The following is a 24606-nucleotide window of genomic DNA, read 5'->3' as shown; positions in this document are numbered from 1 at the left end:
CATTCTTTAAATTAGTCAATATGGGTCTTTCATCTAACACCTCCTCTCGAACAAAGTACGTCTCCCCTTAATTAAGGCTCGACTCCTTTTTCTTTTAGAGTCCTTACATTTGAGGATTCTATTGATATGACTAAGTTTAGGGCATGACTCTTATACTATATTACTGTTTGTCTTTGTGTAGGAAGGAAATTGGCGAAACCTAACGAACATTCACCGGACTACAGATCTCTAGCGGGATTTTCTGATTGGAGAAGAGATTTGGACTCGTCCATACTACCAGCCAACCGGTTTAGATACTATGGCGACTTAACTATGATGGCTGCCAAGGTCGCCTATGAATCCGAATCCTTTATCGAATTTGTAGTAAATGATCGTTGGAAGGTAAATATTAGTTAACAAATAAAATATATAAATTTTGAACTTTAATTAAAATAGAAAAAAAAAATCTAAAATTTAATTACTTCTCTCCCTCTTGCAGATGAAATTTCTCGGTTTCTTTGATTTCTGGAATGGTAAGACTTTGAACTTATGATTAAGTGATCATAATTAGATTATTAATATTGTTTTATAATTAATTGAATGGGTCTTAGTCTGGAGCAATATTAATTAACTACACGTGGAGAATTAATTATAATTCAAGTGATTAAAAAAATTTAAAACCACTATGGATTTATTATTATTGTAACTATAGTGGTGGAGTCGTGTGATTCGCATAAGATTTACCTTAAATTTTTCGACTTGTTTGGTTTTTTTTTGTTTTAATCTTAAAATTTTCAGACTTTCAAGGTAAAGCCACGACACAAGCCTTCATGTTTGAGAACACAGCCACAGACAACTCAAACGTAATAGTGGTAGCATTTAGGGGCACCTCCCCACTGGACTCATACGATTGGCAGGTCGACGCGGACATCTCCTGGTACGACATCACGGGCGTAGGTCGCATCCATAGTGGCTTCATGAAAGCCCTCGGCCTTCAAAAGGTCACCGGCTGGCCCAAAGAGCTTACTAGACCCCAACATGAGTTCGCATATTACACCCTCCGCCAAAAACTTAGAGACATTGCCAAAGCCAACGACAAGGCAAGATTCATCATCACGGGCCATAGTTTGGGCGGCGCGTTGGCCACCTTATTTGTCACTTTGTTGAGCATGCATGAGGAGACAACAGTTTTGGAGAAGTTGCAAGCCGTTTACACGTACGGCCAGCCTAGAGTTGGTGACCGACGATTCGCTAAGTTTATGGTAAACAGTGTCCAACAATATGGGTTCAAATATTATAGATATGTTTACTCGAGTGATTTGGTGCCTAGAGTTCCTTTTGATTGCATTATTTTCCGATACAAACACTTTGGTCGGTGTGTCTACTTCAATGGTGCAGATTGTGAGGGAGCAGCCAAACAAGAACTATTTCTCGGTGCTATGGGTGATACCCAAGTATTTTAGTGCATGGTGCGAGCTCATAATGAGTTTCATAATCCCATTAGTGAAGGGTTTTGATTACTGGGAGAGTTTTCTAATGACAGCAGCAAGGGTGGTTGGGCTATTTATTCCAGGATTCACAGCTCATTTTCCAGTGAATTATGTTAACTCCACCCGTTTGGGGAAATTAAATGTGCCTTATAAGGTTGAGGACCTGATTGTTGGCGATGATATCGAAGATGACTAGAATATATGGACACGGAGCTGAGTTGGGTTATGAAATAGGAGTTAATAAGTTAGTCTTCGGGGGTTTAGTTGTGTGAGTTTTAAAGTCAAAGTTTAGAAAATTCGTGTTTGGAATACCGAGTTTTATAGGTTAGTGTTTGGGGTGTTGAGTAGCGTTGAATTCTAAAGCTTGAGTTTGATAAGCTTGTGAGTTGAGTTTTTTGAAGTTGTGAATTTGAAGTTTCTATTTTTTTTTTTTAAAAGTAATTTAATTATGATAAATTTGAACCAATAACTTTACTTAATTCATATAATTTTTTATTTCAAAAGCCAAAATACAGTTAACAACTATTATGCAACAAAATTCATGAAAAAAAATCTGAAGTTATTGAAGCTTATACTATATTCTTATCCAATAAATACATGTAATATTTCTTATTCAACTATGTAATTATAAATTATTATGTCAAACATGTTTAATGAAACTGAATAGAGAAATTTGGATGGAATTTCTCGAGGGGATTAATGAAAATGGAAAATGGCAATAAAAATAGGCTTTTTTCTCAATTCTTTTTTTTACCATCTTAATAATAATAATAGTAATAATAAAAACAATAATAAATTAACTTCAACAAAAATTTAAAATGGTCTGATAAATCTATCAATTTTCAATCTTATATTTATAGCGTAGAAAAAAACACCAAAAAAGTTCAATGTTTTGTAGCCCAAAAGAGAGAGACGATAAATAATCCGCCCGTCGTGCGGCCGATCGTCGCGCCAATTCGCTAATAGGTCGATAGCCTCGCTGTTTTCTCACTGTGCTGCTTCAGCGCGGACCGGAGCATAGCGGGCGACTGGATCAGGGGGGCGATAATCTGCGGAGATGGACGAGGAGATAGAGGAGGGAATGCTCATAGAAGACGAGACCGAGCCCCCGCCGCAGGAGAGCGAAACGGGTAAAATATCGCCTTACGAAATGCTGCGAGAGAGCAAGAGTTCTGTGGAGGAGATCGTAACCAAGATGCTCTCCATCAAGAAGCATGGCGAGCCAAAAACTCAGCTCAGAGAACTCGTAACGCAGATGTTCCTTCACTTCGTAACCCTTCGCCAGGTTCTTATTTCTACACGCCCTCTATTTTAGGGTTTTAGATTAGTTCCTAGATTCATTGGTTCGAAATGTTTTTTCTTTTATTTTGCATTGCTAATTTGCTATGCTTCACCACGAATTTCAATCATGTTGTAGTAGATTTCATTTCAAATTGCAGCTGGTGACGACTCTGGTGGTATAATTTTTGCTCACAGGCGAACCGCTCTATTTTGCTGGAAGAGGACCGGGTGAAAGCTGAAACAGAGCGAGCAAAAGCTCCAGTAGACTTCACCACGCTGCAACTTAACAACTTGATGTATGAAAAGAGTCACTATGTTAAAGCAATAAAGGCCTGTAAAGACTTCAAATCAAAGTATCCTGATATCGAACTCGTGTCTGAGGATGAGTTTTTCCGGGATGCACAGGAGGATATTAAGAACTCCATAAGGTCAAAAGACAGCGCGCACAATCTGATGCTGCAGAGGCTTGACTATGAGCTTTTCCAGGTAGCCTTTTGTTGATTGTAATTGTCTCTTTGAATTAATTAGCATGGATGTAGAATCTTTCTGGTAATTAGGGACACCGATAAGTCTGTTAGGATGATGAAAACAATAGCTCCATGTTATTTACAAAAAATTGAGGATGCATTGTCTTCCTTCTTGTCAATTCTGTGGTTTTAAGAAATATGTTGGGCACTCCATCGACTTGAGCACTATTTTTAACAATGGCGGGTATTCAAGCTAGCTTGCGTGCCCTTAGGCTAATTCTAAAAGAATCCCTTAACATTATAATTTCAATAATGGCTTCAAAGTTACCTCATACCTGAACTTAGAACTTCCCCTCTTGAGAATGAGTGAGTGTATGATGGTTTATCATCATCTTTTTATGTTTTTGGTTTTTATTTGAAAGTTTCAATTCTCCACCTTTGGCGTACACGGTTGATTTTAACTTCTTATTATTTATTTTTTTATTTTTATTGTGAAAGTGTATCTTTTTTCAGTGTGCTAATATCCACCATTTTATCAGCGCAAAGAACTTTGCAAACGGCGAGATGAACTTGAACAACATAAGAAAAGCCTTCAAGAAGTCATTGCTAATAGAAAGAAATTCTTATCAAGTCTTCCCTCACACCTCAAGTCCTTGAAAAAGGCATCCTTGCCCGTACAGAATCAGTTGGGGATGTTGCAGACAAAGAAATTAAAGCAACACCAGCTAGCAGAGTTACTTCCACCTCCTCTTTATGTAATCTACTCACAGTTCTTGGCACAAAAGGAAGCATTTGGTGAAAATATTGAATTGGAGATAGTAGGAAGTGTCAAAGATGCCCAAGCTTTTGCACGCCATCAAGCGAATAAGGATGCTGGTACCTGGGTGTTTATTTTCTCGACAACCATTAGTTAAACAGTTCTATCATATATGATAATATTTGTACATTTTAGGTGCATCAACCAATGTTGAGAGCTTCAAGTTGGAGGATGATGCCCCTGATGAAGATGACGATGGCCAAAGGAGGAGAAAACGGCCAAAGAAGATTCCAGCAAAGGTGAACATTGAGCATGCAGGGATATATCAAGTTCATCCACTAAAGATAATCCTTCACATTTATGACAATGAAACTTGCGAACCCAAGTCAATGAAATTGCTTTCTCTGAAGTTTGAATGCTTGTCAAAGTTGAACATTATTTGTGTTGGGATTGAAGGATCTCATGAAGGACCTGAGAATAACATCTTATGCAACTTGTTCCCGGATGACACTGGCCTTGAGCTGCCTCATCAGGTATAAATCCAGAAATTTCCGTTTATGTTTTGATTGTTCTGCTACCCTGCCCCAACATAACTTAGATTTTCAACCAAAAAGAAGGGAACTCCTATGAAGTATTATCTTTTTTCAAATAATGCAGTCAGCCAAACTTGTTGTTCGTGAAACTCTTTCATTTAGTGATAAGAGAACCTCTCGACCTTATAAGTGGGCCCAACATTTGGCTGGAATTGATTTTTTGCCAGAATTTCCGCCATTGGTGAGTGCACAAGAATCTGCCAGTGGTGAAACTGTTAGAAGTGATATTGTATCAGGCCTCTCAATGTATCGTCAGCAAAACCGCATACAGACAGTTGTGCAAAGATTGCGCTCTCGTAAAAAGGCTCAGCTGGCTCTTGTGTGAGTCATTGATTTCTATTCAAAGTTGTTGATAATAAATGATTTTGAAGAACGATAGGAGATGGATTTGTAGCTTAGTGATCAAATCAATCATCTTTTGTTTGTGGAATTTCATGCTCTATATTTGTGACTAATATTATGTTTTCTCAAGAAAGCTATGCATGCCATGTTTACTTTTACTTTGTTGTATTGAGAAATTCGATTTTTTCTATTGACTCACAGGGAACAGCTTGATTCGCTTGAAAAACTCAAATGGCCAGTTCTGACATGTGATAATGTCCCATGGGCTTCACATAAACCTTCATGCTCTTTGCAAGGTTGGTCACTCGTAGGCTATGCTAAAAGTCAGGAATCATCTTTGACTATAATGGAGAAAGAGAAAGTTCGGGATCCTTTAGATGTTGATATGCTTGGAAAATCTGGCATTTCAAGAGAAGATATTGACGGTGCTAGGGAAGATGGGGAACTTCCTGCTCTAGTTTCATCTACATCTATCTTAGATAATGCTCAACCTACTCCCTTAAGAACACCCAATCTTGAGCATTCTAAACAGCTAACTCTAATTTCCAAAAGCATTACACCTCAAACCAATTACTCTAGGATGCTAAGTTTCAGTAAACATGATGAAGATTATGAGTTGATGCTAGATGTTGATAGCGACCAGGATGAGCCAATGCAGACTGAGCTTGCAGCAGATGACGTAGCTTCTATTCCTTCCAACGACATAACAAGAAAGACATGGATGGATTATGGGTCCAAGGAATATTGCCTTGTCATGACCAGGAACACTGATTCACCAGCCAAAAATCTTAAGTTGCAAGCCAAGGTAACATTTTGTTTAATAATTTTCTTACAGAAACTATTTTTATTGAGTTTCTGAATATTTAGATCAATAACATTATGGCAGATTAAAATCAGCATGGAGTATCCTCTTAGGCCTCCTTTCTTTACTTTGAATCTTTACACGATCAATTCTGAAGAAAACCGTGATGAGAGTGATGACTCTGATTGGTATAATGAACTTCGGGCCATGGAAGCTGAGGTAAGGAGGAAAATTTGTTTTAATATGGGTACTGGTTGTTGACCTGGTAATTTTTCACATTGTAGATCATTGTTTCTTGTTTTGTAGGTGAATCTCCATATACTTAAGATGCTGCCTTTGGATCAGGAGAACTATATATTGTCTCATCAAATTTGTTGTCTTGAAATGTTGTTCAACTACTGCATCAGTGAGGCATCCCGATCCTCTGAAAGGAAAAAGAGTAGTTTTGTGATTGATGTTGGATTATGCAAACCTGTTAGTGGTAGTATACATGCTAGGTCATTTAGGGGAAGGGATCGTAGGAAGATGATATCCTGGAAAGACATTGAATGCGCTCCCGGCTATCCTTGTTAAGAATTTTTAGGATCTTAAAATTATTATTATGTGCCTTATGTTACTCTGCTGGTGGGGGAACAGTTTTGTGGGAACCTGACTGCCTGAAAAAGATGAAGAACGAAATTATTGTTTCTTGGCCAGTTTCTTCAGTATTGAAAATTTGAAATATTGATTCATGTAATGGCCATGGGTGGTCACAAGTGTGCCCAATCCTGCAGGTTGAGTATCATCAGCCAAACTGATCTGTTTCATCTAATGCAGTTGTTTATATGAGATGGTCTATTAAATAGGCTCTTTGGAAATGTAATTTCAGGCTTGCCATTCCCTAAATTTTAAATGCAGCTCTGGAGGCTGTTATTCAGAAGTTCGAAAAGTGGGGTGAAGCTTTCAGGCAGGCACCAAGGAAATTAGGTTTGCTCTGTACCTGAGTCTCTGCAGCTGATCAACGTGCTAAATAGGCGCACTTTTTTCATGTCGTTGGAAACTCGTAATGTTGTAGGTTATCGACAATTACAGTTTAGTTATATGGTGTATTGATTGAATTCTTAGTCACATTTTAAAAACAAAAATAAGTTGTTAAAAACGGATTTTTGGTCTTAATTATGATTCAATGAGGGATTTTCATATATAATACTAGATATGTCCATGGGGTAGGGCAGGGACAGGAAAAATGGAGGTAGCTGTTAGGATTTACAAGATTGAATTTTACAAGCACCTTCCTCAAGATAAAGTCTACTACATTCACCCTATATCCATCTTGATTCGCGCATTTCAAGTCATACATACGAGAACCAAACAAGCGTGGTATGTCAATTTCAAGCTTTGATATTCAAAGAATTCCTGAAATTGAATGATACTATGGTATGCTTAACAGACCTTGCATGTATTACCAACGCAAATTGCGTCCACGTCGAAAATGCCTAAGAATGAAGCTTTCTGCATGAAGAGGATATTTCTTTCTGATCAGACTCTTGATGCACTTCCAATATGAAAAATCAACTAATTCACCATCTTTCCTGACGATGAATAAACACCTTGAGCTTTCATAATCAGGATGATATCTAATCTGCCAAGCACAACAACACCAAAACATCATTGCTGTCATCATTTCAGTTGACAAAGGCATAGAGTATGCATCCAATGCTCAAAATAATTGTAAAGAAAATGGTTCAAAAGTGAAAATGGCACTGCCCCTAAGCAGGGTTTTCTTCTTTTCCAATTTCCCAGAATAAATAACATAAAATCACTTTTCTCATGGCAAGATATTGGAGTTTAAGTCAAGATATAACCCTTTTGGCAGCATCACAAATATAAAATCAGTATAATCAAATATAAAATCAGTATAATCAATTGTAACAGCCCCAGTCCACCGCTAGCAGATATTATCTTTTTTGAGTTTTCCCATTTGGGTTTCTTCTCAAGGTTTTAACAACACGCCTAGGAGAGGTTTTCACACATTTATAGAAAATGTTTCGTCCCCCTCTCCAATCGATGTGGGATCTCCACGCTATTATCACTTATCAGAGCCAATGTTTCTCACTGAAGACATTGGGAATTACATGAAGTGTTCTACCTTTTAAACACAGTCAAAAGTCAATTACCAAAAAAATCTACACATTTAACATAGATTATGAACAGAAGGAACAGTAACTTTCTAATAAATGTTCTGGTCCGCAACAATATATACGGTGTCAAGTCAAACATTATAGACAAATAATTTAGGATAAGAAGCTAGTCTAATGTTTCAGCGATCATGACTGATTGAAATCAATCTCATCAATAGTTATAACCAAGATAGTTCATAAGAAGTAATTAAAAAACTTGATTGTGGACATTTAATTCCTTTACCAGGTTCACCACAAAAGAGGCTAGAGTACTTTCATCCAAGGAAATAGAAAAGAGGCTACAGAGTATTATTTGATTAGTCATTCTATTGAATGCAAATGTAAATTCTAAAACAAAGCTAAAAACAAGAGGCATGTACAAATATGGAGAGAGATATACCGTGATATAATCAATCCCACATCCAACCTTCTTCTCATACTTGGGATGATATGGAAGCAACCTTTCGAGAATTGTTTTCTCGTGCTCTGGGCTTAACCTATCCCCAATTTCATATCTGCATATGTTTGATTAAAGATGATTAGCGCGAATGGAGATCAACTCTATGCTAATGAATTCAGGACACGACATATTCTCTATCAGATAATAGGTGCTCCATTAGTTGACATTTACATGATCAAAGCACACAGTCAAGAGTATGTACTGTTGCAACACTCTTCTTTTCTTCAACTTATTAGATACCTAAAGTCATGATTAAATTCGAACAAATTGATTCTAAAATCAATGAACTTTGAAGGGATTAGTTGACATGACTCTTGATTTTAGTTCCCAATCGCTATGGAAATTGATGAAAGTTCCGCAAAAGTTCTATAATTTCAATATCAAGTTAATAGTTCCGTTCACTATCGAGTAACACGTTTTCCATTTGAACAACAAGCTCAAAATTCACTAAAAAACAAAGTAGAATAATCTCAAACTCAATAATAAAATCGAGACACAAACGAATGCTTACTTTCCAGAGTGAAGAACCATCCTCACAAAGGTAACGAGAGGAACAGTATCTTCCAAAATTATGTTCTCCCAATCAACCCAATCCTCTTCCTCGTCATCGTCATCTCCACTCTCCTCGCTGCTCTCTTCATCCTCCGATAATCCAGCCAAGTCCTTCGCCGGCGGAACAACCGGTTTCCGCAGCAAATCGGAGCTACATTCTTCGTGGCTCCGAATTCTACTGCCTTCAGGGCCAGTCTTTAGGGCACGAGTGGATGGATGAAACGACGTCATTAGATGTGTAGGAAAACATAAGATGACTGGTGAAGATTTGAAGAAACTTGGATTTAGGGAGTGAAAGGGCACAGATGGCGGTGGCTTCAAAATGGACGCAATGGCCATGACCATTCCCTTGTTCAATTGAGACAAGGAGCTTGAATTTGAAACTACTGAGATTGAGATTGTAGCCTACGATTACAGAACATGGTTTTTCTCCCAATTTCTCTGAGAAAACGGAGGAAGAAGAACCATTAACGGTCAGTCACAATATCATGAATCTCATGGACTTGGAGATACTACAGAATTTCTCTTCAATCCGCATCCTCTGGCCTGGCGGGATTGCTGAGCCATATCCGAAGCCTTCCCGTTCGATTTGGAGCCAAACATATAGGCCTTCTATTCAGAGCCCAAGTTCTCAATTTGGGCCCTTATCTGGGCCTTGTATTCTGACCCCAAGTTCTAAATTTGGGACTTTATCTTCCTTGTTGAACCCCAAAGAATATGGGCCTTGTATTCGGAGCCCAATTTCTCGATTTGGGTCTTTATCTTCCTTGTTGAGCCCTAAAAATACGGGCCTTGTATTCTAAGCCCAAGTTCTCAATTTGGGCCTTCATCTTCCTTCTTGAGCCCCAACAATAGAAAGAATAATAACAAATTAAAACATTTATCTGACAGTTTTTTTTTTTTTTTTCTTTTTTTTTTGGAAGACATTTATGTAACAGTTACCGGATTAAAATTTGGGATTTTATAGGGAAAGGAAAAGGAAGCGCGCGCGAAATAAAAGAGGCGTTGACAGTTAAAAAGCGGCGCCACGGAAACCGAATATTGGGACGGGGAGGCAAAAGATATTTCAGATGGTCAGATAATATCTGCCCGATTCCTCCGCATTAATCAACACTTTGTTGACGTGGCACATGTAGGCCCATTTACACGTGTAAAGCCATGACAACTGTGAAGGTTCTTTTGTCCCCAAACACGGCCTTTCGCTCTCTTCCTAAAGATCTCTCTCCACTGGCCCGCTTCCATTTTTCTTTTCTCCATCTCTCTCTCTCTCGCCATTGCAAATCTGGAGATAATCCTTCATCTTCTTCTGTTTTCATGGAGCTTTTGCCTCCAAATTTAGAGAATCTCAAGCCTAAAGAAACTCGGACCGACTCACTGATCTCTGTATTGGCCATGGACGAGTCAACCGAGGCTCCCCTACAGGACGAATCTTCTAGCCAGGTACTTACCCTACTTTTCTTCTTCACGGTTCCAATTATCTTCGTTTTTGGATGTTTTTGTATTTCGGATTAGGTTTTGCTTATGTGATGTTTCGTATCTTCAATTTCATACTCTGTGCCCGTACTGTTTCTCTATTTTCGTGCTAAAATGAGAACGATATCGATTAAATAATTGAAAGAGAGAGGAAGTGGAAGAAGATAGTACTGGTCTGGCATTGACTCTCGAGACTGGAGAATTTTTATTTTGTATTTTGTTCGGCTCTGTTTAGATCGGTATTGCTGTTTGTCGATGGAATTTATTGGGCTGTGCAAGAGGTTTGGATCTGTGATCAATTATTCTGGAAACTCAGCACGAGCTTTGGTTGTCCGGATTTATTATTTATCATTATAATGACTAATAGTAGCGTTTTTCTGTTATTTATTAAGAGAGACCATGAACTTGCCGCGGGAATTGCTGATAATGCGGTTTCGATTTTAGGGCACTCGTATGACGGAGTCTGTACCTTCTGATTGGACCGATGAGAAGCACCATTTGTTCCTTGAATCCATGGAGGCATCTTTTGTCAGCCAGATGTTTGATTCTGCGCATTCAGGTGGTACCGGCTCCGGCAAGGAAAATTCATCATGGACAAAATTGCACGGCCAAAGCCAGGCCGCTTCTCATGTCCACTCACATGTTGGCCAGGTTCAGTGCCGATTGTTTTTTCTTGATGAGTTTTAACTCGTTTCTGATCATGACTTGTGAATGCTCTTTTTGTTATTTTGTTGCTTTCATCTACACAGTTTAAGGTTCTTCGACAAGGCAGCTGGAAGAATGTTAATTTTGAACCAACTGAATCTCGGCCGAATTTATTGAATGATTACCGGGCTCTCTCGCGCAATCCATGGATACATCACTTCAGAGCTGCTCGCAAAAACAAAAATGTTGCATGTAAAAGTCCAGCCATCAGTTCAAGAAAAAGGAATTTGTTGCCATTTGGAGGAGATAATAATTCAGGACCTATGCGTGCTTGTAACTCTGATTTGTCTCAGCATTATATATACAACAATAAAGGTAGGTCTCTGGGCCTTTGTGCAGATAAATTATCAACATTGAATTGATAAAGTGTGCCTCTCCTTGATTATAATTTAGTTATCACGTTTAAGTTTGCTAGTTAGTAATAATAAATTGGAATATGTTTGATCTGAATCTAGTCTTTACTGCCAGAAAGTTCTGAGTTCAAACAAATGATGCGACTGGAGTGAAATTGTTTTATCTATTGTAATCTGCTATGTTCAAGTTCCGACTATGATTTTAATTGCAATTTGTACTGCAATCATCATGTCGCCTGAATTTTAGATGAGAAAGATCCTTTATGTTGCAGAAGTGTCGGATCAGAACTTTGTTGATGGAGAAAGGGAAGTTGAAAAAGTTGCAAAGGGTAGCAATGATTGCAATACCAAAAGGGTAAAAACTTCAGAAACCAATGATTTGATCAACGACCAGGTAATTCAAATGATATCAACTTAGCTATCATGTCCTTGCTCCAAAATGACAACCACTGTTTTCTTTTAGGTTGTTCCTTAAGTTCCACGAAAAGGAGATGATGCTTAACAAGAATTCTCTTACAGCCAGCAGATAGCTAAATCCATGATTTTCGCCAAGACGGACTTTGTAGACTACTTTTCTAACCCGGGAAAGGCTATAGATGATCAGAGATTGTTGGTGAAGTCTGTAAAATGCTCATTTTGATGCTCTTGGTTTGTCTGTTGATTTAAGTTCTAATACCCTTGAGCGTCTGCAGTTGCGTAGTAATTAGCAAATCAGCAGCTATGGCTTTGACCGGGTAGATGAGTATGGTAATGTAATTCATCAGATGTATAATATGTATATATATATATATATAATTTCTTTTGGTACACCAAGGCTATGCATAACACTTGTTCAAGTGTTTTCTCTGCTCTCTTTTTCCAGGGTAACAGATGAGCGCAAAATGAAATAGTAAGATTTAGAAGTTTATTTGAATTATAGATTTTTATACCATTGATTTTTGTTTTTATCAATTGAAATAACATTAATAAGTTAAATTATGCTAAAATTGACCTATATATATAGATTAAATTTTCGAAACTAGTATTTTTTATTGTTATGTTTTTTTAACTAGGTTTAGTTATATTTTATATATATATATTGAGTTTAATGACATATGGTTGAGGATTATTATTTACCAAATATTTGTTGGATTAGGTTAAATTTTAAAATTCTCTCTTAAAAATGGTCCGTTATCTCCATTGTCGCCACATACTTTATTGCTCATTTAGAATGGAGATATTAGGTTGGCACTTTTAGGTATTATTTATGGCATGCTTGACAAAATCATGTATCTCGGGTTTGCCTTTTGCCCAAAAAGGAAAAATAGGAAAATCCACTGAAATTGGGTTGTGATCTTTGTCTTTTGTGGACCAAAAAAAATTGGTTTGGAATTTCCTTCCCAAGTATAGAATTTTAAAAAGTGTGTGGTCAAAGTCCACGTGGCACTTTCGGGTCAAACAATATTCAGGCGCCAAATCAATCACGTGACCCGCTACACGGAGAATCCAAGTCATAGACGGATTCGGTTTGGGTCAGATCCGAGAGTTTCATCGGTATAAAGGGACCGGCAAATTCTTGAATCGCAGAAATCTTCCTCCCATTGTATATACTTCAACGTTTGGATCTTCCGTTCAGAGTCATTTGCCGCGACGAGGCGAGAAGATTTGTTTGTGATTTCTATTCGCGTTTTACCCTGATTCTTTTTGCAATTATCGAGGTAGGACCTTTTCTTTGTTTCGTTGAATTAAATCCCTAGGTTTTGAATTGATCTCTTTTCGATTTGTATGTTGTTTGCGAGAGGAGGCGCAAGGTGCATAATCGTTGCTTAAGTTGTGTGATACATTTGCAGGCGTGGGACCACCAGTGACTGCAATGCTGCCGTTTCTGTCTACATCGAAGGTCGGCAAGTCCTTGATTTCGCGTAGACGTGGCATCAGACATGCGATCAAATACGCAAGTTTTAATGCCGAGCCGTGGGAATATCAAAACGTTCGACATGTGAAGTGTATTGCCGGTGTTGAGACCTCGTCGATTCATAGACTGTTTGATAAGGGTCAAAAGATTTTTCCCGGGAGCTTCCATGATATTAGTGCTATACAAAGGAGGCGATTCATTGGCTGTGGAGATGGGGAGGAGGGCGGCGTTCTATCCAAACAGGATCATAAGATTTCTTCTGGGAACCTTCGTGATATTACTGCTGGACAAACGAGGCGATTTATTGGCTGTGGAGATGGGCAAGAGGGCGGCGTTCTATCCAAAATTTACGAGGAGAGACGCGTAATGGGGTAAAGAAACAAATTTTTTTCTGCTCATTTATAGCATGCGATTTTCTGCGTTTTGGTTTTATTAGTACAAGAGTTAGCAGCGGAGGAAACATTAATGTGGTAATTTGGATTTGTCTTATCGCTTCCCTGCAAATTTTAGAGGATTGAATTAGCTTTGTTGATAAGGGATTTTATTTATTTCTACAATTTAGAACTTGAAGCGTTTGAGAAAGTTTTGGACTTAGGCTCCTTCCTTTTACGTCTTGATGTTGGCCAATAGAACAGTGATAATTGTTAGTGGTTATTGCTGAGCTAATTACCCCTTTCTGTTTATTATTAGGTATTCTCCGGAGCAGTTATTTGACGTAGTTGCAGCTGTTGACTCGTACCAAGATTTTGTTCCGTGGTGCCAGCGGTCAGAGGTAATCAAAACCTATCCTGATGGATCATTTGATGCTGAATTGGAGATTGGCTTCAAATTTCTTGTTGAGAGTTACACTTCACATGTAGAGATTCAAAGACCGAAGTCTGTAAAGGTAATAACCTTATCCAAAATTTATGATGATTTTCTCATTCTGAATTGGTAACTCATTTAGCTAGCTAGTGGTGATATTGACTTGGTGTACACGTATTAGAACCAAGGATTTTAGGGTGTCTCGTTCGTATTTGTGTTGTTTCACTGATTGTACACATGATGTGATGGATGTTTAAAAGGATAAAAAAAACTAGGAGAGATTAGGCGGCCTAGATTTTATTCCACATCTTCCAGTATTATAAGAAATTAAATCTGTGTGATTTCGTAAACCATTAATAACTCATATATATCAGGTCTTAGAATCTTAACTGGAAGCACCAAGCTTTAATTGCATATAGACTTAGGTTTAGAAAAGGTGAGACACATTGCTTTACAAGCTGCATGGTTGTGCTTTACCAACTTTAGATCATGACTTCACACGTTTACTTCACATGCCTGGTTGTGATTTGGTTCCACACGTAATTGTATCTTCTTCCATGCATAAGAAGGAAAACTTGTTTGTGTTTTTTTAGACATGGTAAGATAATTTAAACTGCACAAGGAGGAAAAAGAACAGCAAAGCATATGGTGTAAGAAATCTGGGCATATTGATATTAATAACAGGGAAAGATTGTTTTTACATTGTGTTTGCGACATTTCATTGGTACATTGAAGTTGTTGCTGACACATCGTTGTATCTAGAATATTGGAACACACATGAAAAGATATCATGGAAATTTCATCATAAGCTATCTTTTCTAGTTGCAGGCAGCAGTGTGCAGTGTTGTCTTTGAAGTGTTTAAGTAGGTAGTGTGCGCTCTCTTATCCTGAGAGACGGTGCTTAGTATTGTAGTATTGTAAATTGGACTTTGGAAATTGGTTGACAATCTTTATTGAATGTGGAAAAAAAGAACAGAATTTTAGAGGCTGGGCTACTCTTCTTCATGCTTTCACTCACACCATATGAGCTAGCACACTCCACCCAATGGAGTCTCCACCTAACTCTTTTGTTTTACTGTTTCTCTCCACCCTCCCCTCCTTTATCTTTTTCTTTTTGTAATGTTCTTGTGAGATCCCACATTGGCTGGGGAGGAGAATGAAACACCCTTTATAAGGGTGTGGAAACCTTTCCCTAGCAGACGCGTTTTAAAGCCTTGAGGAGAAACCCGAAAGGGAAAGCCCAAAGAAGATAATATTTGCTAGCGGTGGGCTTGGACCATTACAAATGGTATTAGACACCGGACAATGTACCAGCGAGGAGGCCCTTCCCCCAAGGGAGTAGACACGAGGCGGTGTGCCAACAAGGACGCTGGCCCCAAAGGGGGTGGATTTGGTGAGGGTCCCACATTGAATGGAGAAAGGAACGAGTGTCAGGGCCTTGAAAGGGGGTGGATTGTGAGATCCCACATAGGTTGGGGAGGAGAACTAAACACCCTTTATAAGGGTGTGGAAACCTCTCCCTAACAGACGCGTTTTAGAGTCTTGAGGGGAAGCCCGAAAGGGAAAACCCATAAAGGACAATATCTGCTAGCAGTGGACTTGAGGCGTTGAAGTTCTTCTCTCTTTTCCAAGTCTTTCTCTACAAGTCCTAAAGTTTAACTCATGCGCCGTGCAATTTGTCCATCTTTTGTGAACGATAAAAATAATGTGTAGGTTTTCAGAGGTTTGGCTATTAACCAGAATGTTTTCACTCCTGCACTGACATCATTAGGGCAAGCACACTCCTTCCTCCAATAGAGTCTCCATTTCCTTTATTCACTTTGTTCTCCCCTAAACACCTGTTTTTATTATTGATTGATTACATAATAAGTCATTTTGGATTGGGTGGGACTAGTGGTCATAAGGGCCTCGTGGAAATAAGAGGGTTGGGTTTGCCTAGGGGTCATGAGGGCCTTATGGGGATGATCACCTTCCTAGGATTTATCCTAGATGTGTTTTCTGTCGACCAAATGTAGTAGGATTTGATGGTTCTCAGTGAGATTAGCAAGGTGTTAGGATTTGATGGTTGTCAGTGTGATTAGCAAGGTGTTAGGATTTGATGGTTGTCAGTGTGATTAGCAAGGTGTGCGCAAGCTGGCATAAATACTTATCAATATCAAAATGTTCTTCAGTTCATAGGTTCTATTACTATTTATTCTTGTGTTAATGTGCATATCAGCCTAAAATATTAACATTTATATTTAAAACAATTATTTAATTTGACATTTTCATCTTGATTGTTCAAACTACTGATGTTTAGTAGGCATTGCTCTGATTGTCTTGATTCCTCTTTCAACTTGCAGACAACAGTATCTCAGAGCACGCTGTTTGATCACTTGATAAATATTTGGGAGTTCCAACCGGGACCAGTTCCAGGGACTTGCAACCTCTACTTTTTAGTAGATTTTAAGTTCCAGTCACCCCTGTATCGACAGGTAGAGCTTTCTCCCTCATAGCATCCTTTCAAATTACAAATTTCAATTATAGCGTAGGCATTGGGCAGGAATGCAACGGACTCCTGTAGAAGTCTAGTTATGAGTCTCTGACTTTTCGCTCTAAAATGAAGTGTTAATGATTAACAATGGAACCTCCTTTGCATTGTGCTTACCTGTGGTAGGATTAGGTTTCCCAAGCCGATCCTTCTCTAACTTTGATAGAGAGGCCTAAACTATATTCCTCAATTTTGGACATGTGACTTGATGAAATGCCAGCTGTGTAAAACACGTGAACTGGCAATAATTATCTGAACCTGTTGTGTGCTTGAAAACTGATCTTTATCAACTTTATTTTGAAATCTTACCTCGATTAGAGCCTGTAGCTTCTTTAAACAAAAATCAATGATATTAACTGATTCTGTGGTTCTGTTTATCTCTTTTTGTAACTTCCATTTTTTTTTACCCAATGAATCCAGGGTTGGGATCTGTGTTGAATATGCTCTGTTTTATATTGCCCGCTGTTTGTCACCAAATGTTCTCTTACAGCCTAGCATTTCAATATCTCATATGGCATTTATTTTCAGGTGGCCTCGGTGTTCTTTAAGGAGGTTGTCTCAAAACTGGTTGGTTCATTCAATGATCGCTGCCGATTGATTTATGGACCAGGGGTTGCAGTCCTTGAAAATTCATACGGCCAAAGAGCTTAAATTCGTTGAATTTTTCATTAGATCTATCATTTAGCTGAGAAGATTTAACAAGGATTAAGTTAGCAGGTTGGAATCCTGACAGAGAGCAGATACGGAATTAGGGGAAGGGGTATCAATAAATTTGATTGATTAATGGCATTACTTGTGGGTAGCTTGCAGCCAGCTTTCTTATTTTGCTGTCCACCCATCAAAGGACATCTTAACCATTTTGAAGCATTTACGTTCCTTTTCTTTTTTGTTCTTGTGCATGCTCACGTTTTTTGGTTTAATACTTAGGAGTATGAATCGACACATTTATGGGTGTTGTTTCTTGTTAGAACAGGTCACATGCTGGTAGGGAAAATATTATTTCAAGTTTTAGGATATGTTTCAGGTTTCATCCGTACATATGAATCAATTTTCAAACCATTGGAGTTTGTATGATGCCCATATTGGTTAATTCTCATTTTCAACAGCTTTGCAGATTAGTCCTTTTACTTTTAAATTTTCATTATAGCCCATATTCCATTAATTTAGATTTACCGAGAATGCCAAAGCTTATGGGAGACGAGATGAGAAGTTTAACAGGAAAAATTATTTAGGTTTGGTTGGATAATTGTTTGGTTTTTAGTTTTTAGTTTTTTAAAATAAATTTATAAATACTATTGAAGTATAATAATAAAATTAATTAAAGTTAAAACACGTGGAATAAAATATAATTTGGCTTAGAAACACACATTTCCTTTCACCCACTCCCATGACAAGACTAACAGATGATGAAAGGGACCAACTACAGCTCAGCTCGTACAACCAATTTTCACATTTCCTTTCCTCAACCATACGATTCAGTAGGGCCCAATCGGAGGTGTTCTGGGCCAGCTCAAACATTTGGGCCGAGCCCTTCACTCATACACTACTTTAGGATCTTGTGGGCCTATTGCTTCTGTTCCTTTTGATGTGCCTTGTCTCATCTTATTTCTTTTTTCACTACTTTTTCTTAATTGGAATAATAATAATAATAATAATAAAAGAAAAATATCTGTAGAAATTGTCGAATGATTTAATTTGGGTATTGGATTGGATGACATATTATAAAAGATGGAAGTGATCTCAAATTTGGTGTCATGAGCTCGAGTGAGTTGGGTGTGGAAGGCCAAGGCCTTTGGAGCACCATGTCCAATAATTCACTCACTTTCAGAGATACTCTCTTCCAGCTGGATCTGATCTGTGCTCAACAAATTATGAACTGGGTCCCTTCCCCTTCCCCTTCTCTTTCTTCTCCTACCTACGAATCCATATAAGTTCATAGCATATGAATGAACTCACATGTTCCAATTTGGGGGAGAAGAAGAAGGAACCACTGCATTGTGTAATCATGCATTTCTCTCCTCCAAACATTTTTAATAATGGGACCTTACTGTCTGCTCAAACATACAGAATACTCTCCTCTCCCTTTAATTGCCTTCTACATTATCTGCTACAAATATACTGTGCTCTATCACTATATCAAACCCATGTGCTACACCCTATTATTTCACTTTCATATTAAACATCAAACGTAGAATGAGATAGATGGAGAAAGTAATTGTATTAAACCGTTAATTAACTAGATTTTGACGGCGTATTGATGTGACCGATAGCGAACGAATGACCGGAAAGAGATGTAAATTAAAATTGGCATAGTGGAGGGGCAGAATTTAAAATAAGAAAAAGATGGGGGTGGTGGAGTGTTATACACAGGAATATTATGAAACAAAACATTGTGGGATTGTCATCATATGGTTATCCACTCCTTTCTTCTTTTTTTCGTAAAATTAAATTATTTATATTTAAGCTAAGTACAAATTCCACCTAGATATTAGACAATGTAACTCTAATTTATTTTAATACTGACCATATATTTAGGTCATAATCATTATATTAATTCATTGTTTCAATTCAAATGAAAGTATATAGATTTGTATCTCTAAAGTTTATACTTTTTATTCTTTAAATTACTAACACGATATAATATAATATACTTTAAAATATATCCTCCATTTTTTTTTATCTATGGACCTTATTTAAAATGATAAATTTTAATGTTGTTGACTTAGTTTTATTAAATTATATCCATTACATGGGATTTCATAAAATTTTGAATTTATTTTAACCCAAAAAAAGAACCGATGGATGTTAAGGAAATTAATTATAAGAATATAATTATATTGTTTATTTATTAATTATTATTGGCAATTATTGGACTATTTATGAAATATCTTATTCATCGTCTGACATGCTTTTTGAACTCTTTTTTTTTTTTTTTTTTAATATATAAATAGACCACCCTTCAAATCAATATCCACAACTCAAAATCTTTGACTTTATTCTTTATACGGAGATTAAAAAGATTTTTCTTTTTAAGGAAATAAGTGGATTTCTTTGAGCTTATACTCGTGAAAATATATATTTATTTATTTATTTAATGTGCTGTTAATTTATTAAGTAATTATTAAATAGGATTAAGTTAATGATTATATATAAAATAAAATAAAATAAAAGAAGATTAGGGAGATGAAAATGTGAGAGAGAGTAGTAGTAGTAGGTAGCGTTGGAGAGCTGGAGAGAGGAGCCCAAAAGGAGATCCAGTTTGAGATTCTTGTGGGCACGAGGTTCAGTTTTCTCGACACGTGTGGAAGTTGGGCCCATAGGCCCAGTACAAAAGCATATCAACCTTCATCATTTCCCGAATCCCTCTTTTTCTGTGTGTTACCCCCAAAATCGTGTAACTTCCATTGCCATTTCCAATTCCAATTCCACTTCATCCTTCAACTCATATCTCCACCTAACCAACTCTCGCTTTTCTTCAAACACCCCCAACACAAACGATACCAATTAATGTAAGGATCTTAAATCCAACGCTAGCATATATTATCTTTTAATCTTTTTTTTTTTTTATTTTAAAAATTGTTGATGGACTAAGTTTTAAAATCCATCTATTTGGGACACATATGTATTGTTCTTGCTAGCACACCATTTGATATCTAATTTCATTTATAACAATTCAAACTCACCGCTAGCAAATATTATCTTTTTTGGACGGTTACAATTCCACACGTGCCACTATAACAGTCCTACTGCACGCGCACCCACCCACCCTCCTCGTTTCTTCACTCCAATAACTCTCCCATCCTATTTTTTTTTTTCAAACCCTTCCTTATTTACCAATATTTATTGTTTCTAGAAGCTATAAATATAAATTGAAACTCACATTTTTTAATTATTATATATATATATATATTTTTTACTTGAAAAGAAGAAAAGAAATGGGGGATGGACCACAAGGGATGCTTGACAAGTCGTGAGAAAAATCCAACTGGCAGATAGGATGGTGTTGGTGGAAGGCATTTGCAATTAGAAGTTAAGGAGGTACGCTATAGATAGGGTCCACGTCGCTCGGAGATTTCCACGTGGAGCCCTAAATTGCCTTTGTCGTACACGTCTACAACTAGGGCCCAACCAAAACAGCAAATCAATTATTCATAAACTCAAAGAACTCAAACGACGTCGTTATCGAAGATCTTAAGAATTCCACTCCATCCTCCCCCACACGTGAGCTGGATACCAATTCCCACCACAAAACCTCATCCATAAAAATACCCAACTTTCACATGTCAATTCCTTTCTAAATTCAGAATCCACCCCCCCCCCCTTCTTTTAGTATAAATTAACGAATTTCAAGACTTTAATATCAATATACATAAATAATAATAATAATAATAAAATCAATAAAACTATAGTTAATTTAAATATAAATAATAAAACTTATCAATGACCATTTAAATAAAAGTATCACATACTCACTTTTTATAATTTCCGTGAGATTATGGATTTAATATCGTTTTTAGTAATTATTAAATTCTATTTCATAATCGTTATGGTTACTATATAAAATTAAATTCAATTATTTTTTAAGCTACTAAGTAATTTGTCTATATTATAATACAATTATTAGTTCATATTTATGTTTCCACATCCCTTAGATTATTTAGCTCTAAGAGATAAAATTAGGATTAAGGCGGCCCCACGTCCATATCACGTGACTACATTCACCCCCTCTTGTCATTTTTTTTTTTTTCAAGAAACATTATTCATTTTTTGGATTAATTTCCAAAAAATAAAACATTATCAATATTAATGTCACATACCATAAAAATAATAAGATTATGAATAATATGGAGAGGTAAAGATTATTATTGTTAAGACTAATGGTGGAGTATCATAAATAGTAGAAATGAGAAATGGGCACGTGGGATTGGTACGTGAAAGACAAGCTAGAAACACATGACATGCACGAAAAGAGGAACGTAACGGATTGTGTATTAATGGCCATGACATCCACATTCACTGTTCCTTAACTCACAAGTCAACTCAAAACTGTTTTTCTTCTTAGTATATCCAATTAACATTATATTATTTCAACAACTTTTATTTTTTTCCTAGTAACGCTCTTAAATTTTTTTGGTGGATTACACACGTGGACATTAAATTTTAATGCAGTTAAAAATGAAAAGTGACAAGTAAGTAACATCACCTCACCCGGGGGAGTGGTAAAAAAAGTATTAATAATTTTTATAATTTAAAAAAGGTGAATCATTTCCACGGTGGATTGTCGTTTGGAGACAGAATGTAACAGACCATGAAAAGTTTGGTAACAACATTAAAATCCAAGGTCTTGTCTTGTATCATCTATGTTATATAATTTTAAATATACATATATATATATATATATATTTATATTTGTCCCCATGTTATTGGATGTTTAAAATCTTGCCATTTCTATATAGTTTGGTTCTCTGCATCATGTTCACTTAATTTTTCCTCTGCGCTCTGTATAAAACCCCCCTGCTTCTCAGAGAACCACTGTAATTACAAACAAGAATAAAATTGTGTTTAACCAATTTCAGAGAGAAAGTGTGGGCGGAAACAACTGCAAGAAGGGGGAGTAAATGGGTGTAATTTTTGCATCTCTTTTGCTATTTTTTCTCATTGTATTGTCGTATATTTATTTAAACAGAAACAAGAGGGCAGGCATTAGAGATGGAGCTAAGCTCCCTCCTGGTTCTTTAGGCTGGCCTTATATTGGAGAAACCCTTCAGCTCTATTCTCAAGACCCTGATTTGTTCTTCGCCGCCAAACAGAAAAGGTTGCGGTTTTTTGTTTAGTTTTGAACGTCTTGTTTGCTAAGGTGGGTTGGTGCTGACTTGTACGTGGTTTGTTTGTTTTTTTAGGTATGGGGAGATTTTTAAGACGCATATACTTGGATGTCCTTGTGTGATGTTGGCTAGCCCCGAGGCGGCGAGGTTCGTGCTGGTGACACAAGCTCATTTGTTTAACCCTACTTACCCCAAAAGCAAAGAGCGTTTGATCGGCCCATCTGCCTTGTTTTATCACCAAGGTGACTATCATTGCCGCCTTAGGAAGCTGGTTCAGAACTCTCTTTCTTTGGATGTCATCCGGAGCCTGGTCCCCGATATCGACTCCGTAACTACCTCCGCTCTCCACTCCTGGACCGGTGCCCACCTTATCAACACTTTCCATGAAATGAAAAAGGTTGGTTTGGTTTCTTTTTAGTCCTGGGCCGTATAGTTATTGGGTCGGTCAGTTTTTTAAGTCTTGAAATTTGTGTTGTTTAGATATCCTTTGAAGTTGGGATATTGGCCATTTTTGGGCATTTAGAAGCTGCCTACAAAGAGGACCTGAAAAAAAACTACAGCATTTTGGACGCTGGCTACAATTCATTCCCCACCAACGTTCCTGGAACTCCATACAAAAAGGCACTCTCAGTAAGTTAAAACCTAATGAGAAGATGGAAAATTATTATATTATATATATTTATTTATGTTAAATTAGTTGTCCCCTTGGACAGGCTAGAAAGCGGCTAAGTAAAATCTTAGGTGATATAATCCACGAAAGGAGGGAGAAGAAGGTGGGGAAGAAGGATCTTTTGGGGTGCTTTCTGAACTCCATAGATGAAGAAGGTGAAGCTATAAGCGATGCCCAAATAGAAGATAACATAATTGGGGTGCTTTTTGCGGCTCAAGACACCACAGCCAGTGTCATGACTTGGGTCGTCAAGTACCTTTATGACCAACCCAAGCTTCTTCAAACGCTAAAGGTGAGTAGTTATTTACCCTTAAAAAAAAGTAATTTTTTGAATTCAAAATCATGATTATTTGTTTAAAAAATAATTATTTATTTATTTTTTTTTCCGTTTAGAAAGAGCAACAGGAAATTTTAGAGCTCAACTACGAGAAAAATCAACCGTTGAATTGGGTTCAGACAAGAAACATGCCCATGAGTTATAAGGTAAGTAAATTTATGGTAACCCATCTACTTAAATTTAGTGGTGATTAAGATGGAAGATTTAGGAATAAATTTGTATTTTATTAGATGTTTAATTCATAAATTCAGGTAGTATTGGAGAGCTTAAGGATGGCGAGCATTATATCATTCACATTCAGGGAGGCTGTAGCTGACGTGGAATACAAAGGTAAGGGAATAGAGCCAAAAAGAGAGTTGTTGATGGAAGCTTTTATTTTATATATTACATATATATATAATTTTAAAATAATAAAATGATTTGAGTTTGTGAAATGACGTGGAATAGGGTATTTGATTCCAAAAGGTTGGAAAGTGATGCCTTTGTTTCGAAACATCCATCACAGTTCCGAATATTTTGCCGAACCTCACAAATTCGACCCTTCTAGATTTGAGGTAAATTAAATTTTTAATATTAATTTTGGTGTATAATGGATAATTAAATAATAATTAGGGAAAATATGGGCGTTTCAAATTTCAGGTTGCACCGAAACCCAATACGTTCATGCCATTTGGCAGTGGAGTTCATACCTGCCCAGGGAATGAGCTTGCCAAGCTGGAGATCTTGATCCTGATTCATCATCTAGTCACCAAATTCAGGTACTGAAATTTGAAAACTGTTTTATACTTTTTTGAGTAATTATTTAAATTATTTATCTTTTGCTGAGTTGGCAGGTGGGAATTAGTTGGTTCGCAAAACGGGGTTCAGCATAGTCCGTTTCCCGTTCCCTTTCAAGGCCTTCCAGCACGATTTTGGAATATAGCCCACCACAACACCGTACATACCAAAATGGACCCGAACTAAGTGGACCAATCTTCCACCCAATAGCTAAACCCAAGCCCGAGTCCAAATACAAGTCCAAGCCCAAGCCCACCTTCTTTTTTTATTTTCAGTTTTTCTTATAATTAGGCCAGTTTTTTTTTTTTTTTTTTTTTTTTTTTTTTTTTTTTTTTTTTTTTTTTTTTTTTTTTTTT

At 37.1% G+C, this 24606-nt stretch overlaps 5 protein-coding genes and 1 pseudogene across 6 annotated transcripts; 5 read left to right on the top strand and 1 right to left on the bottom strand.

Annotated features, from left to right (window-relative positions):
* Positions 1–20: 20 nt before the first annotated feature.
* LOC111787587 lies at positions 21–1665 on the top strand (annotated as a pseudogene).
* A 689-nt stretch (positions 1666–2354) lies between these two features.
* Positions 2355–6573, top strand: LOC111788389 (THO complex subunit 5B). Its single transcript, XM_023668719.1, has 8 exons — positions 2355–2754; positions 2946–3236; positions 3757–4093; positions 4170–4507; positions 4632–4888; positions 5111–5714; positions 5796–5930; positions 6018–6573. The coding sequence occupies exons 1-8, from the start codon at positions 2527–2529 to the stop codon at positions 6282–6284; spliced, it is 2457 nt and encodes an 818-aa protein (XP_023524487.1). The 5' UTR covers positions 2355–2526; the 3' UTR covers positions 6285–6573.
* Positions 6574–6866: 293 nt separating this feature from the next.
* Positions 6867–9434, bottom strand: LOC111788390 (protein DCL homolog, chloroplastic-like). Its single transcript, XM_023668720.1, has 3 exons — positions 8842–9434; positions 8271–8385; positions 6867–7332 (listed from the first exon to the last, which is right to left on the bottom strand). Exons 1-3 carry the CDS (start codon positions 9225–9227, stop codon positions 7153–7155), a joined length of 681 nt encoding a protein of 226 aa, XP_023524488.1. The 5' UTR covers positions 9228–9434; the 3' UTR covers positions 6867–7152.
* Positions 9435–10080: 646 nt separating this feature from the next.
* On the top strand, positions 10081–12220 carry LOC111788927. Of its 2 annotated transcripts, none has more exons than XM_023669508.1 (5): positions 10081–10322; positions 10800–11006; positions 11105–11375; positions 11686–11807; positions 11877–12220. In XM_023669508.1, exons 1-5 carry the CDS (start codon positions 10197–10199, stop codon positions 11886–11888), a joined length of 738 nt encoding a protein of 245 aa, XP_023525276.1. In that variant the 5' UTR covers positions 10081–10196; the 3' UTR covers positions 11889–12220. The 2 variants fall into 2 exon arrangements, with proteins under 2 accessions (XP_023525276.1, XP_023525277.1); XM_023669509.1 differs by having other exon boundaries at positions 10242–10322; positions 10748–11006.
* Positions 12221–12975: 755 nt separating this feature from the next.
* LOC111787720 (coenzyme Q-binding protein COQ10 homolog, mitochondrial-like) lies at positions 12976–17731 on the top strand. Its single transcript, XM_023667751.1, has 5 exons — positions 12976–13110; positions 13243–13678; positions 13998–14193; positions 16454–16585; positions 17170–17731. The coding sequence occupies exons 2-5, from the start codon at positions 13266–13268 to the stop codon at positions 17290–17292; spliced, it is 864 nt and encodes a 287-aa protein (XP_023523519.1). The 5' UTR covers positions 12976–13110; positions 13243–13265; the 3' UTR covers positions 17293–17731.
* Positions 17732–22115: 4384 nt separating this feature from the next.
* LOC111788762 (abscisic acid 8'-hydroxylase 4-like) lies at positions 22116–24563 on the top strand. Its single transcript, XM_023669253.1, has 9 exons — positions 22116–22456; positions 22542–22863; positions 22947–23096; positions 23180–23428; positions 23530–23619; positions 23725–23803; positions 23921–24027; positions 24113–24231; positions 24307–24563. Exons 1-9 carry the CDS (start codon positions 22260–22262, stop codon positions 24434–24436), a joined length of 1443 nt encoding a protein of 480 aa, XP_023525021.1. The 5' UTR covers positions 22116–22259; the 3' UTR covers positions 24437–24563.
* The last annotated feature ends 43 nt before the right edge of the window (positions 24564–24606 follow it).

This window comes from Cucurbita pepo, chromosome LG02 (assembly GCF_002806865.2).
Source record: "Cucurbita pepo subsp. pepo cultivar mu-cu-16 chromosome LG02, ASM280686v2, whole genome shotgun sequence".
Lineage (NCBI taxonomy): Eukaryota > Viridiplantae > Streptophyta > Magnoliopsida > Cucurbitales > Cucurbitaceae > Cucurbita > Cucurbita pepo.
The sequence above is the reverse complement of the archived record's forward strand: the minus strand, read 5'-3'. Positions and strand labels throughout refer to the sequence as shown.

What these genes read in the sequence shown, in the direction of transcription:
- LOC111788927 (XM_023669508.1), top strand. Translation starts at nt 10,197, where the DNA reads ATGGAGCTTTTGCCTCCAAATTTAGAGAATCTCAAGCCTAAAGAAACT. An exon ending in AGGACGAATCTTCTAGCCAG is followed by an intron (nt 10,323 to 10,799) that starts GTACTTACCCTA and finishes TTTCGATTTTAG; the next exon opens with GGCACTCGTATGACGGAGTC. An exon ending in TTATATATACAACAATAAAG is followed by an intron (nt 11,376 to 11,685) that starts GTAGGTCTCTGG and finishes TTTATGTTGCAG; the next exon opens with AAGTGTCGGATCAGAACTTT.
- LOC111787720 (XM_023667751.1), top strand. Translation starts at nt 13,266, where the DNA reads ATGCTGCCGTTTCTGTCTACATCGAAGGTCGGCAAGTCCTTGATTTCG. An exon ending in GAGGAGAGACGCGTAATGGG is followed by an intron (nt 13,679 to 13,997) that starts GTAAAGAAACAA and finishes GTTTATTATTAG; the next exon opens with GTATTCTCCGGAGCAGTTAT. An exon ending in AGTCACCCCTGTATCGACAG is followed by an intron (nt 16,586 to 17,169) that starts GTAGAGCTTTCT and finishes ATTTATTTTCAG; the next exon opens with GTGGCCTCGGTGTTCTTTAA.
- LOC111788762 (XM_023669253.1), top strand. Translation starts at nt 22,260, where the DNA reads ATGGGTGTAATTTTTGCATCTCTTTTGCTATTTTTTCTCATTGTATTG. An exon ending in ACATGCCCATGAGTTATAAG is followed by an intron (nt 23,620 to 23,724) that starts GTAAGTAAATTT and finishes TCATAAATTCAG; the next exon opens with GTAGTATTGGAGAGCTTAAG. An exon ending in TCGACCCTTCTAGATTTGAG is followed by an intron (nt 24,028 to 24,112) that starts GTAAATTAAATT and finishes TTCAAATTTCAG; the next exon opens with GTTGCACCGAAACCCAATAC.
- LOC111788390 (XM_023668720.1), bottom strand. Translation starts at nt 9,227, where the DNA reads ATGGTCATGGCCATTGCGTCCATTTTGAAGCCACCGCCATCTGTGCCC. An exon ending in ATGGTTCTTCACTCTGGAAA is followed by an intron (nt 8,386 to 8,841) that starts GTAAGCATTCGT and finishes AAACATATGCAG; the next exon opens with ATATGAAATTGGGGATAGGT. An exon ending in GTGGGATTGATTATATCACG is followed by an intron (nt 7,333 to 8,270) that starts GTATATCTCTCT and finishes TGTGCTTGGCAG; the next exon opens with ATTAGATATCATCCTGATTA.
- LOC111788389 (XM_023668719.1), top strand. Translation starts at nt 2,527, where the DNA reads ATGGACGAGGAGATAGAGGAGGGAATGCTCATAGAAGACGAGACCGAG. An exon ending in ACTTCGTAACCCTTCGCCAG is followed by an intron (nt 2,755 to 2,945) that starts GTTCTTATTTCT and finishes TTTTGCTCACAG; the next exon opens with GCGAACCGCTCTATTTTGCT. An exon ending in ATCTTAAGTTGCAAGCCAAG is followed by an intron (nt 5,715 to 5,795) that starts GTAACATTTTGT and finishes ACATTATGGCAG; the next exon opens with ATTAAAATCAGCATGGAGTA.